Source organism: Gracilinanus agilis, chromosome 4 (assembly GCF_016433145.1).
Source record: "Gracilinanus agilis isolate LMUSP501 chromosome 4, AgileGrace, whole genome shotgun sequence".
NCBI lineage: Eukaryota > Metazoa > Chordata > Mammalia > Didelphimorphia > Didelphidae > Gracilinanus > Gracilinanus agilis.
In genome coordinates this window covers 37,126,739-37,139,342 of record NC_058133.1, presented here as the reverse complement: position 1 = coordinate 37,139,342, position 12,604 = coordinate 37,126,739, and the positions used below count along the sequence as shown (strand labels likewise).

The following is a 12,604-nucleotide window of genomic DNA, read 5'->3' as shown; positions in this document are numbered from 1 at the left end:
AAGTGTATGAGGGATAATGGGAATAAGAAATAAAGTAGTAGGGAATGGGGAATATGGTTTTGATGATGACCTACAAGGGTTCAGAAACACTGGGAAGTGTAGGGTATAATCAGGTGGGAGTTTATTAGCCATTTTTTAAAACCCTTACCTTCTGCCTTAGTAACAACTCTAAGTCAGAAGTGCAAAGGCTAGGCAAAGAGTAATTAACTTGCCCAAAGTCACACAGCTAGGAAGTGTCTGACATCAGGTTTCAACCCAAGTCCTCCTGATTCCAGGGCTGGCTCTCTATCCATTGTGCCACTTCAGTGCTCCACTTTATTAATCATTAAGTAAAACATTTAGAAAGATTTTTAAAGTCAATGGCATTATATTAGAGAGTAGAGAGCAGTTTTAGAGAATGGCAGAATAAAATATCGGATTACATGGGCTTAGATAAATAAGTATTAAGGAAATGGAAACAGCAAGTTTAGTCAGCTTCTCAAGTACCAAAAACTATGCCTTGAAGAATTTAACTCTTACATCCCCAGAATTCCTACTTTGGGGCCCCAGGGACATGATTGGGATTGATGAGTACCTCAGTTACCCAATCCATCTAGATCAGCTTCAGCTATGCAACCAGCCCCTCTTTTCCATGCTCTTAAATTTATCCCTTGTTACTGAATCTTTCATGTTTTCTTTCTCCCTCTATTGATCGTCACTTGATTGCTTCATATTTTCTACCCTCTAAGACCCACCTTTTTTGGATTTCCTCCCACGAGTAAACTTTTTCAATATATGATATTCTCCTACCTTTCCTTTCTTTTCTTCTTGCCCAATCTATTAACTTAACTTGTATTTTTGGAATAATATATATCCATCTAGAGCCATATTCCAGGCATGGGCTTTGTTCTACCTGGTTTCAGTAAGATTTACAGGATCAAATTTGCCTCTTTTGTATTAGAACCTCTAGTATTTCTCACTTGTCTAAACTTTAGGAATTCTATATAGACATTTAATGCCATAGGTTTTACTATTGGCCTCTTTCTAGGCAGCTAGGTAGTGCAGTTATTAGAGGAGTAGGTCTGAAATGGAGGACACCTGAGTTCAAGGTGGATCTCAGATACTTTCTAGCCATGTGATCATGGGCAATCTACTTACTTGTCTGCTTCAGTTTGAATGGGGATAATAATGGCAACCACCTCACAGGATTACAGAGAGACATCTTATTTGCAAAGTGCTATGCAAATCTTGGAGGGCTTAAATAAAGGCTAGCAATTTTTGTTCCCTGAATATTTCTCTTGATTCTTCTAGGATGGCCTCTGTGATCACTGATATGGTTCTAATTTATCGTTCTTTAGAGGACAAGCAGATGTTTTCTCATCAGAACATCCAGTCTGAAGGAGGATAGAAATCACAAGAGGCCAAGGAGAGGAGGGAGTCACAGTAGGCAATGGACACAGTCTTTGCAAAGGCAGGAAGATGGGACACCAAGGGAAGAAGGGACAGAAAGTCAGCGAGTTTGGCTGGACAGTAGAGTATATAATAGGTATTAATGTATAAGAAGTCTCAAAAGATACATTGGAGTCAGACTGTGAAGGACTTTAAATACCAAGCAGAGAAATTTGTATTTGATTCTAGAGACAATAGGGAGCTACTGTGGCTTTTTGAGCAGGGGAATGATGTAGTCAGATTTGTATTTGAAAAATATCATTTTGGCAACTATGTAGTGGGGAGCAGAGGTGTCAAACTTGAGGTCTGTGGGTGGCAAGCAGCCTCAAAAACTCTCCAGGGCAACCTGAACCAGATTTAAATGTAATTGGAAATAGTTTAACAAAATAAATAAAAATACAGTACAACATAGATAATGTTCACTTGTGGTTTTCTAAGTCAATAGGTGGCCCAAAGGGACTTATTTCTGTTTGAGTTTGACCCCACAATAGTGGAGGATCAATTGGAGAAAACAGAAATCTCATTATCCTTTTCAAAGTTCCACTGGGTTTTACTTGTATCATTGATCAAGACCAACCATCCTTTTCAAAACTTGTTCACCAAGTACTGCTGCAGGACCTTTTTCCTTTCCTTAATCCCTCTCTGCCAAGAGATGAATCCTCCCATTAATCAATCACCAAGACTCAATCAATTATTCCCCTGATCATGAATGGAAGCTGTCAATCTGTTTCCCAGGCCATCACTTTCTTCTCGGTGTTGTTTTCCTCTTTAGAACATCAGCACTTTGAGAAGAGGAACTCTTTGCTTTTATGTTTGTATCCTCAGCCCTTAGCATAAAGTTTGGCATATATAGCAAGTGCTTAATAACATGAATGCTTTTTCCCATAGTAAGTCAGGAAAGGAAAAAAGAAAAAAAAAAGAAGCAGGAAGCAGTAGAGGGTTGATACCCAAGAATACTGGTAATATAAATTAGGGCCACATTGTGAAGGATCTTCAATCCTACTTGAGTTTGTACTTTATCCTGTTTGGATTAGGATGAAATAGGGGAAGATTATAAAGGACCTTAAAACTAGATTTGGACTTTATCATTAATAGGGTGTCATCATGAGGTTTTTTGTAAAGAAATGACAAAAAGAAAGTGGTATTTGGAGAAGATAAGTCAGGCATAATTTATCCATTGGTTTTAAGAGAAGGGTTTAAAGAAAAGAAACCTGGATAAAAAGTATTTGCTAAATTCAGGAGTAGGTAACTGTTAACATCTTTTACTTTTGAAAACCTTGCATTAAAACCAGGATTCTTAATCTGAGGATGGTGAACTTAAAAAAGATATATATATATATATATATACACACATATGTGTATATATAAACATATATACACATATGTGTGTATATATGTATGTATTTTAATATATTGGTTTCCTTTGTAATCCTATACATTGGATTTTATGCATTTAAAACCCTGAGAAGGGTTCCATGGGCTTTATCAGACTGCCCAAAGAGCACAGAAAAGATTAGGGACATTTTCTTTTTTCTCACCAAAGGAAAATGACAGCTAAAAGTAAGCCAAGTTTAAAACTATTTTTCTCCAGGTCTGATTTTTATTAGTGTAGGGAACTTTAGTGAAAATTTCCACAAATGCACATAGACAATTCCTCAATAAATTCTGGTTTTAGACAATTGACTGGAACTCTGAGAATTTAAGTGACTTGTCCCAGTCAGAATTGGGACTTGAAGCCAGGGATTTTTGGGCCTGGCTTATTGGGATAGGAAATAGTCCTGTGATTTTATTGATATTTCTCCCAGAAGAGGAAACCCCCTCTATTAACATGCTCCCCAGTTTATAGTCTTCTAGAGATGCCTAGAATGCTAAGTTGATTAGTTCCTAACTCTAATTGGCTGGCATCTAATAATAATAGTAGTTAGCATTTATATAGCACTTCAAGGTTTGAAAAGTACACTACAAATATTATCTTATTTTAACCTCACAACCACCCTGTAAGGCAGGGGTCGGCAACCTTTTTGGCTGTGAGAGCCATAAATGCCACATTTTTTAAAATGTAATTTCGTGAGAGCCATACAGTGCTCACAGCGCCGCTCCTGTAACAGTGCCTGAAAAAAAATTGACTTTATGGCTCCTGTAGAAACAGCCATATCTGGCCTGGCTCGAGAGCCATACGTTGCCAACCCCCGCTGTAAGGTATTGCCATTATCATCCCATTTTACCTATGAAGAAATTGAGACTTAACTAAGGTTAAATGACTTGCCCATTGTTATCTAGCTAAATAAACTTAAAAAAATGCAAATATATTTTAGTTTTTCCCAATTATATGTAATAAATATATTTAACATTTTCTACAAATTTTGAGTTCCACATTTTCTCCCTCCCTTTCCTATTTCTGAGATAGCTTGGAAAAAAACATTTTTTTTTTCTATTTTTAACTCCCTACTTTCTGTCTTAGTATGAATTGTATGATAGAAGAGCTGAAATGGAGGTTATGTGACTTGCCCAGAGTCACAAGCTAAGGAAGTGTCTTGAAAAGCACATTTGAACTCAGGACCATCTTGCCCGCTCTCAATCCAGTGTGAGCCACCCAGCTCTCCTCAACCAGATAAACTAAAAATATTTTTAATATTTTATTTTTCAATCATATGTAATAATTTATAACATTCATTTTCTAAAATTTTGAGTTCTAGATTCTCTCCCTCCCTGAGATGTTATATTTTTTTTGCCACTTCCATTTTTTTTTGTGATAATTTTGCTTGATAATCATCCCTATTTTCCCTGATCATTCATTTCTGAAAGAGTAGGCTCCTTTGCTATCACGAGTTCTTCCCGTTCAACCTCCCACTACTCTTTCTCTTCATCCCTGCAGAGCTCCCTAGTTCTCTTCTCAGTCCTCAGAAAAAAAGTACCTTCCCTGACTTCCCAGCAGGGAGTGATTGAAAACGGGCCAACGCGCAGGCGCGGTGAGGCCAGCAGCGAGGCGGGAAGAGGCCGCGCACGCGCATTTCGCCCACCGGCTTGCGGAGGAAACTTGGAACCGGGTGGTCGGGAATCCCGGGGCCCAGCGGAGGAAGCTGCACGCCCTCTAATTGTGAGTTTTAGCGGGGTCGGGGGATAGCCTATGACAGAAGGCGCGGAGGGGACTTCGGAGAAGGAGGAATTCAATTGGGGGCGCCCGTGCCGGAGAGTGTGATCACTTAACATTTTTCCTCTTGTCCTCCCCTCTCCATCCGCCATCCTCGGTCCTCGGGCGGGAAAGCGGAGCGCCTGCGCCCTGGAAGGCAACCCTCCCGGGGGCGACAGGCGCCGTGAGGGTATGCGCATGCGTGCGCGCGGGGGATCTTGGGCCGGCGGCTCATTCATCCCTATTATCCTTCCTGTTCTTCGCCTATCCTGTCCCTCGGAAGTCCCCTGACCCCAGGGCTTTCCGAAGTGACAGAACCCAGGACCCCGCCACTGATTACTCGCGTAACCTTGGTACAGTTACTTCGTCGTCTCAGGCCTCAGTTTCCTTCCCTGTAAAATTGAAGACAGTGGGCTAGAGGACTGAGTGACAGCTGACCCTCCTTCCCTTCCCGCCTCTGGCAGGAGCAGTCTCCAGCGCGAGCACACAGAAATAGACACTTGAAGGGAGTTCTCTGGACCGGAGTTCCTACAGCCCTGATCCATAGCCGAAAACTCCCAGTTTCACCCCCTTATTAGGAATAAAGGAACCTCTTGGGCCCCTCCCGTTTCTGATTCTGTCGCTGTAAAAGCTAGCCCAGAAATAGCCCTGAGCCTCTCCCGATTAAGGATGTCACAGACCCCTAGGGCATCCCCTGCTAAGCCTGGGGGAGGGGGAGGGGAAACTCCCTGGAAAAGTTTGAACTTTCTCTTGTCTGGTCTAGGTTACACCGGTTTGAGCAGTTCCTGTGGACATGGGCCTCTAGCTATTCTTGGGATCCTGGTGGATGGTGATGGAGGCATCTTTGGGAATTCAGGATGAGCAGCAGCCTTTGTCCCCCATGCATGATCAGTTACAGACTGATGACTCATTTAAGAAATATGAGCAGAATTACAAACTTACAGGTTAGTGATTTAAAAAAAAATTTTTTAAACCCTTACCTTCCATTCTAGAATCAATATTGGGTATTGGTTTCAAGGCAGAAGAGTGGTAAGAACTAGTCAATGGGGGTTAAATGACTTGCTCAGAGTTACATAGGTAGGAGTCTGAGAACACATTTGAATCCAGGACCTCCCATCTCTAGACCTGGTTCTCTATTCACTGAGCCACTTAGCTGCCCCCACTGTTTTGTTTTGTTTTTTCCCCTTAGACTCATACCTTCCTTCTTAGAATCAATACTATATATTGGTTCCAAGGCAGGAGAGAGGTAAGGGCTAGGCAGTTGGAGATAAGTGACTTGCCCAGGGTCACACAGCTAGGAAGTATCTGAGGTCATTTGAATCCAGGACCTCTTGTCTTCAGGCCCTGGCTCTTACTCTACTGAACCACCCAGCTGCCCTGCCCCTTCCCTAAGTGTTTAATGCTAATGAAATGTTCTTTGGTTTATGACTGAAGTTTTTGAGCTTTCCTGTTTATACAATTGCATAAAAATCAGGAAATTCTTATGTAGTCAAAATGGCTCCACTGAAAAGAGATCTAAGAGGTTATCTGGCCCTGATTTCTTATTTTACATATGGAGATAAGATTCTGAGAATTCTGGTACCAGACCAATATTAGGGGATCCTAGAATTTAGACTTCTTTGCCTGAGGAATGTTCTAGAGTGGGGATTGGTAGACTATGGCCAGAAGGCCAAATCCAACCTACTGATAAGCTTTCTTAAAACTCTTATGTTTTTAGTAACAACTCTAAAGGCAGAAGTGTAAGAGCTAGGCCAATGGGTTAAGTGCCTAGTGTCACACAACTAGAAAGTGTCAAAGCCAGATTTGAACCTAGGTCCTCCTGACTCCAGGCCTGGTGCTCTATCTACTAAAGTTGCCCCTCCTGATAATTATTATATGGCCTGTAAGCTAAGAATGGAATGTTCATGTGCCTTACTAAATTAGGTGAGACTGAATTTGATCCTTAGGCTATAGTTTGCTAACCCTTATTCTAGAGCAAGACCTATCAGGGCCTTAGAATTTAGGCTTCCTTACTACAAGGCTTGTGTTCTTTCCAGTGTACTAATCAATGCTACATAAAACTTGGATTTATAAATGAAATGCTAGTAGGGTATCTTTAGTTCCGTAGTAATTGATTCTGATTTTCACAAAGCTACCAAGATCTTTGTTAGCATAACTGAAAAAGCCATTTCAGAATTTACATGATTTCCTATTGACAAATATTGCTTTTAAAAAGGCAGTCACATACTTTCTGTTTATTTTAAAGTCAATTAATGTTTTTAAAAAGAACCTGGAGACAAATCTCTTTTTATATCAGATGGTCTGTCATGTTGCAGTTATATGAAAGGGGCATCAAACCTATTCTAATTTACTTAGATTCTTCCTACCTTATTCTCCAAATCAGTTATCCTTACTGACTTCTCGCTAGGCTCAGAATCTTTGGGTTACCTTTCCCACTTCCTTCTCCATCACTATTACCTAGTTAACGGGTTATAACATTTCTTTTGCATTATTTCTTAATTACATAGTCTTATGTCATTGTGTTCTCTAGCCTAGTTATTGCCCTTGCATTTATTTGCACAATTTAATGTTCCTAAAACACCACTTTTAGGTTGTTACTCCCCTCAGTCAAAAATGGTTATCTCTTATTCCTACCTAGAAAACCTAATCTGTTCTCAGTTTGTATTACTCTAATCCTTCCATCTAAACTCAGTTTTAAGACTATGAATCTTACTTAATCATTCTAGTCTATCCATAGTAGTTTTATCCTTCTTTTAACTTTTTATTATGAATTTAATGCCCAAATGCCCCCCAAAAAGGGATTGCTCTATAAACAGCAAAACAGAAAAAGGATTACACAGGACATGGAATTTCCATTTCATACCACTTTTTTTTAAAGTGCATGATAATTCCATACATTATTTCCAAACTTGTTTGTACTTCTTTCTGAACTTCCTTGTGTTAGGTGGTGCAGTGGATAGAGTGCTTGGCCTGGAGTCAGGGAGACCTGAGTTCAAATCCAGCCTCAGACACTACTAACTGGGTGACCTGGACAAATTACTTAACCCTCTGTTTGCTTCAGTTCCCTCATCTGTAAGAAGGTGATAATAACAGTACCTACCCTTCCAGGGTTGTAAAAATCAAATGAGGTAATAATTATAAAGCATTTAGCACAGTGCCTGGCACATAGTGAGTGCTATTTAAATGTTAGCTATTGTTGTTATGAAATATTATCTCTCATGTATAGTAACAGCTGCCAGTCTTGGATGATCCTGACTGTGGTTCTTTGGTACTTGAATTGCTTCTTTCCAGATGCTTTTAGTAATTTTTTCTTTTTATTTGGAAATTCTGGATTTTGATTGGGAAATCTGAATATTTATGATATTCCTGAGACTTTTCTTTTGGTACTTCTTTTATGAGGTGATTGGTGGACTCTATTTTCACTTTGTCCTCTGGTTCTAATAGATCTGGGCAGTTTTCATTCTGATTTCTGGAGATATAATGGCCCTTTTTTAGCCATATTTTTTAAGGAATTCAATGATTTTTTTTAAACTTTTACCTTCCACCTTAGAATCTATACTATGTATTGGTTCCAAGGCAGAAGAGCAGCAAGAGCTAGGCAATAAAGGTGAAGTGACTTTCCCAGGATCACAGAGCTAGGATATGTCTGAGGCTGGGCTTGGCCCTCAATCCACGGAACCACCTATCTGCACCTGCATTCAATGATTCTTAAATTATCTCTCCTTGACCGGTTTTCCAGTTGTTATTAACATCAGCTCTCTGACATTTTCTTCTATTTTCTTTTTGTTTTAATATTTTTTCAATTTTGTTCTGTCTCATGGAGTCAGTGATTTGTAAGTTCTAGTCTAGTTATCAGAGAATATTATTTGGATAAGGTTGACCATTTTCTCTTTTAAGGTATTTATTCTACTTCTAAATCTTTCCTCCTAGACTTTTACTTCATTTTTTAAATCCTTTCTTTATTTCTTGTTGGCATACTTGTAATCCTTGGGGACAATCTATTTTTCCTTTGAGTCACTACTTATAGTTGTATTGGAAATACTTGTTTATTCTTTTTGGAGATCTCCAGATTTATAATAATTACTTATATTGCTTGGTGTTTTTTAAAATTTACTCACCTCTCTAGCTTTTGCCAGGTCCAAGCTCCAGCCGACTGAGCTTTTGGATTATATGGTTGGCCATGTTGGATCTCACCTAGGTTCTTACACCAAGCTCCATTTCTTGTACTTCTATCCCTCCCTATTCCCCTGCTCTTTGAAGTTCCGAGCTTTGGATCTTTAGGGACTTTTAAGGTGTCTCAGAACATCTTAGAATCCTGGGAGCCTGATTGCTGCTGCTCCCTTAGCTTTCAGAGCTCTCACCCAAGCCTTTCAGACCTCTCTGGGGCTTCTGGGGGTGGTGGTGGTGGTGGTGGGGAAGGCTCTTCTCCTCTTGTCCCAGACACCGAAGATATGAGTTTCTGGCTTGTTGCCGATCATGTCAGGAGGCTGGCCTGATTTGCTTGCTCAAGTGTTGCTTTTCTGCCTGACTTTCCATGCAGCTCTGGGGTGGAAAAAATCATTTACTCTAGTGTCTTGATGGACTTCATGACCATTTTTCTGCCTGGCATGAATTTCAGGTTTTTACTAGAATGTGTGAGAGACTGGGGCAGTTGTGTTGGTCAGGTAGCCCTCTTGGCCAGAAGCCCAGGTTAGCCCCACTAAGGCTCCCCCCAATGGGCTCTGGATGCCTCTTGGAGGTAGGCGCTGAGGGCAGTCATTTGTCTTTCTTGGTATCCTCAGTGCCTGACATATATATAGCAAGAGCTTTGTCAGGGCTTATCGTTGTTTTGAAATATTATCTCTCATGTATAGTAACATGCTGCCTTGTGGTTTCTCTTGTGTTGTCTTATTGTTTGGCTTTTTTATACCTGCCTCATCAGCTAGATTTGAAGCTATTTTAACTATCAGTAGGTGGTAGGTGATGTGTATTTGACCCCTCGGCCCTTCAATAGTGCTATAGATATGGCATATGATCAGTATTCATTGAGTGAATGAATTGGCTCAACTTAAATCTTATTTTTTAGAAATTTTTATTTTTTGAAAGTCATCTGTTAGAGAATATTTGGATAAATTTTACTGAATACCTGTTTGCAGAATTGGATATTGTTTAGGTTTTAAGTGTTTTAGACCAGTTAGATCTACTCAGTGATGGGTAAAAAATAAACAACATTCTCTTTTTTAAAGATTTTTATTGATCTCCAATAGTCTGCAGACTGCAGACTATTGGAGATCAATAATAACTAACATTATCTAATGTTTTAATGTTTGCACAGCTCATTTTAGCCTTTTTTTGGGTCTCATTTGAGCCTCACAACCCTGGGAGGATTATCTCCTTTTTATAGAAAAGGAAACAGAGGCAGGCAGAGTTAAGGGCTCAGAATCTTACAGATTAAGTGTCAGGATTTGAACACAGATCTGCCTGTCTTTGTGTCAAGCAGTCTGTACATTATGCTGCCTTTTTGAGGCAGAAATTACAATAGCAATGCTTCCTGGAGAGAAGAAAAGGCTTAGTGCAAATGTGACAGCCTCTCCTGCGAAAGGGGATGAGGCTCTGTGGCCCTCCGAGGGGCAGAGCTTGGAAGGACTTGCTTCCTGGTGCTTTAAGCCTCCCAGAAGAGGAATGACTGCTCTGGAATGGGTGGGCTCCCCTCATTGGGCCCCCAAAGCAGAGGCCCTTCTCCTGGCTTTCTGCCCCAGCCCTAAGGATGGCCCATCATCAAGCTCTGAACCTCAGTGAGGCACAGCCCCAAGCAATGTGCCACCCCTGCCTTTCGGGGCCAGCAGTCCGACCAGATCCACAGACAACTGTCTCCAAAATGTGGTGGCAGCACTGAGTCCAGTCTGTCGAGTGAACCTTCCCAGGACCCAGTGCAGACGCTGGATAGCTTTTCTGCCTTTATCTACTGGATCCTCCGGTGACACGGGGCTTGTCATAGCCTTCTCAGATGCAGGGCTTCTAACCATGCTTCCTCCCTTTCTGAGCCCTCCTGGCTGGGTGACCCTGGGCAGGTGGCTTCCCTTCTCTGCCCCCAGCCACTTTCTATGACTCAGGGTGGCTGAGCAGGTGCACATCTGCATTGGGAGAAGGGATTTCTTCATGGGGAAGATGAAGGAAAGTGTAGGTCTGGAGCTCTTCCCTTCAGTTTTTGTCTAGTAAATGTAATTTTGTTAAATTTGCCCAAGATTCAAACCTATTGAGATTTCTTAGTCTCAGCTTTCATTTAGAGTTCATGATTTCTCCCAGATCTTGTCATCTGATTCTAAATTTGCCAACGTATCCCTTTTTCCAAAAAAGTGCCTTAACAGCATGGGGCCTTGGATCCTAGAACACTCCCCTGAGGCCCTCCTTCCATGCTGACATTGATCCATTCAGCCAGTTCTGAATCTATATCCCAGGACTATCTTTTCTACAGAAAAGATGTAAGAGACTTTTATTATATTTTTTTCTCATGTTTTAGAAACAGTTATATGGTATGATGGAGAGAATCCTGGGTCTGGAGTCAGGAAAACCCGAGCTCAAATGGGAGATAATAACAGCACCTATTTCTCAGAGTTGTGATGATCAATTGAAAGAATTTTTAGAAATATATTTTTAAATTTTGTTAAATATTTCCCAATTTAAATTTTAAAAAATTTCAATATTAATTAAAAAAAATTTTGAGTTCCAAAGTCTCTCACCTCTTGAAAGGGCAACCAATATAATATTGATTATACCTGTAGGGTCATACAAACATTTCCATATTGGCCACATTGCAAAAGAAAACACACAAAAAACTCCTAGAAAAATAGAATGAAAAGGTATGTTTTGTTCTGCACACACAATTCATTGGTTTTCTCTCTAGAGGTGGATGGCATTTTTTTCAGCATGAGTCCTTTTGAACTTTTTTGGATTGTTGTCTTAATCAAGTCTTTCACGGTTCATGCAATATTGCTGTTATTGTGTGTAAAAGGCTCCTGGTTCTGCTCATTTCACTTCGCATCAGTTCTCTTCTCCCTCTGTATTACTTCTCTAGAGGACCTCATCAGCTCTCATGGTGATAATCCTGTCTACCTGCCCTGCCTTAGCCTGTCTGCTGACCACCAGGCTCACATCTCCAACTGCCTTTCAGTCATCTTGAACTGGATATTCTACAGACATCCTAAATACATGACCTGTCCTGAACTGAACTACTATCTTTCCGCCTAAACCCTCCCTCCCCCCTACCTTCCCTTTTACTGTGGAGGGCAACATCATTCTCCCAGGCTCCCAGATTTGAAATTTAAATGTTTGGATTCATTGCCACCTCCACCCTCCACCCCCAATTCCAAGCTATTGCCAAGGCTTGTCAATTTCACCTTTCCAGCTGCCCCCTCTCTGCTCTGACACTGAGACCACCTGGTGCAGGGATGGGGTGGCCTGCCTCAAGGCTTCATCCTCTCCAATCCATCCTTTATTCAGCCACTAAAGTGATTTTCCCAAAGTGCAGTTGTGATCATGTCACCTCTCAGTAAACTTCAGTGGCTCCCTATCACCTCTAGACTCGAATACAAAATCCTTTTTGGCATTAAACCGAGTTCAGGATATAATGTAGCTCAGAATATAATCTAGTTCATAACCTCTCCCTTTCTAGTCTTTTTATACCTCCCTTCTCACCAACTACTCCTTGATCCAGTGACCCTGGCCTTGTAGCTGGTCCTCAGACCAGACATCTCTTGACTTCCTATTCTCTACTTCCAGGTTTCACAGGTTTCCTTCAGGTCCTCACTAAAATCCAAGCTTCCGCAGAAAGCATTTCCAATCCTCCTTAATTATTTCCTATTTTTCTTGTATTTTTAGCTTTTTACAAATATGTTTGATTGGTGTCTCCCCTATTAGATTGTAAGCTCCTTGAGAGCAGGGACTTTGTATCTCTAGTGTTTAGCATAGTACCTGGCACATAGTAGGTGCTTTCTAAATTTTTATTGCTTGACTCACATCTGCCATTTTTTTTAGTACCCTTGGATATAGTTTATCTGGGTGTGATGA

The 12,604-nt window shown here is 40.7% G+C and overlaps 1 protein-coding gene across 1 annotated transcript in view; it reads left to right on the top strand.

The window, feature by feature from the left end:
• The first annotated feature begins 4,475 nt into the window (after positions 1-4,475).
• Positions 4,476-12,604, top strand: part of CDC7 (cell division cycle 7) — a 30,877-nt gene continuing 22,748 nt past the window's right edge. Inside the window, exons 1-2 of the mRNA XM_044672527.1 lie at positions 4,476-4,525; positions 5,322-5,502. Of these exons, the coding sequence (XP_044528462.1) occupies positions 5,385-5,502 (118 nt within the window). The 5' untranslated portion in view covers positions 4,476-4,525; positions 5,322-5,384. The remainder of the gene's footprint in view (positions 4,526-5,321; positions 5,503-12,604) is intronic.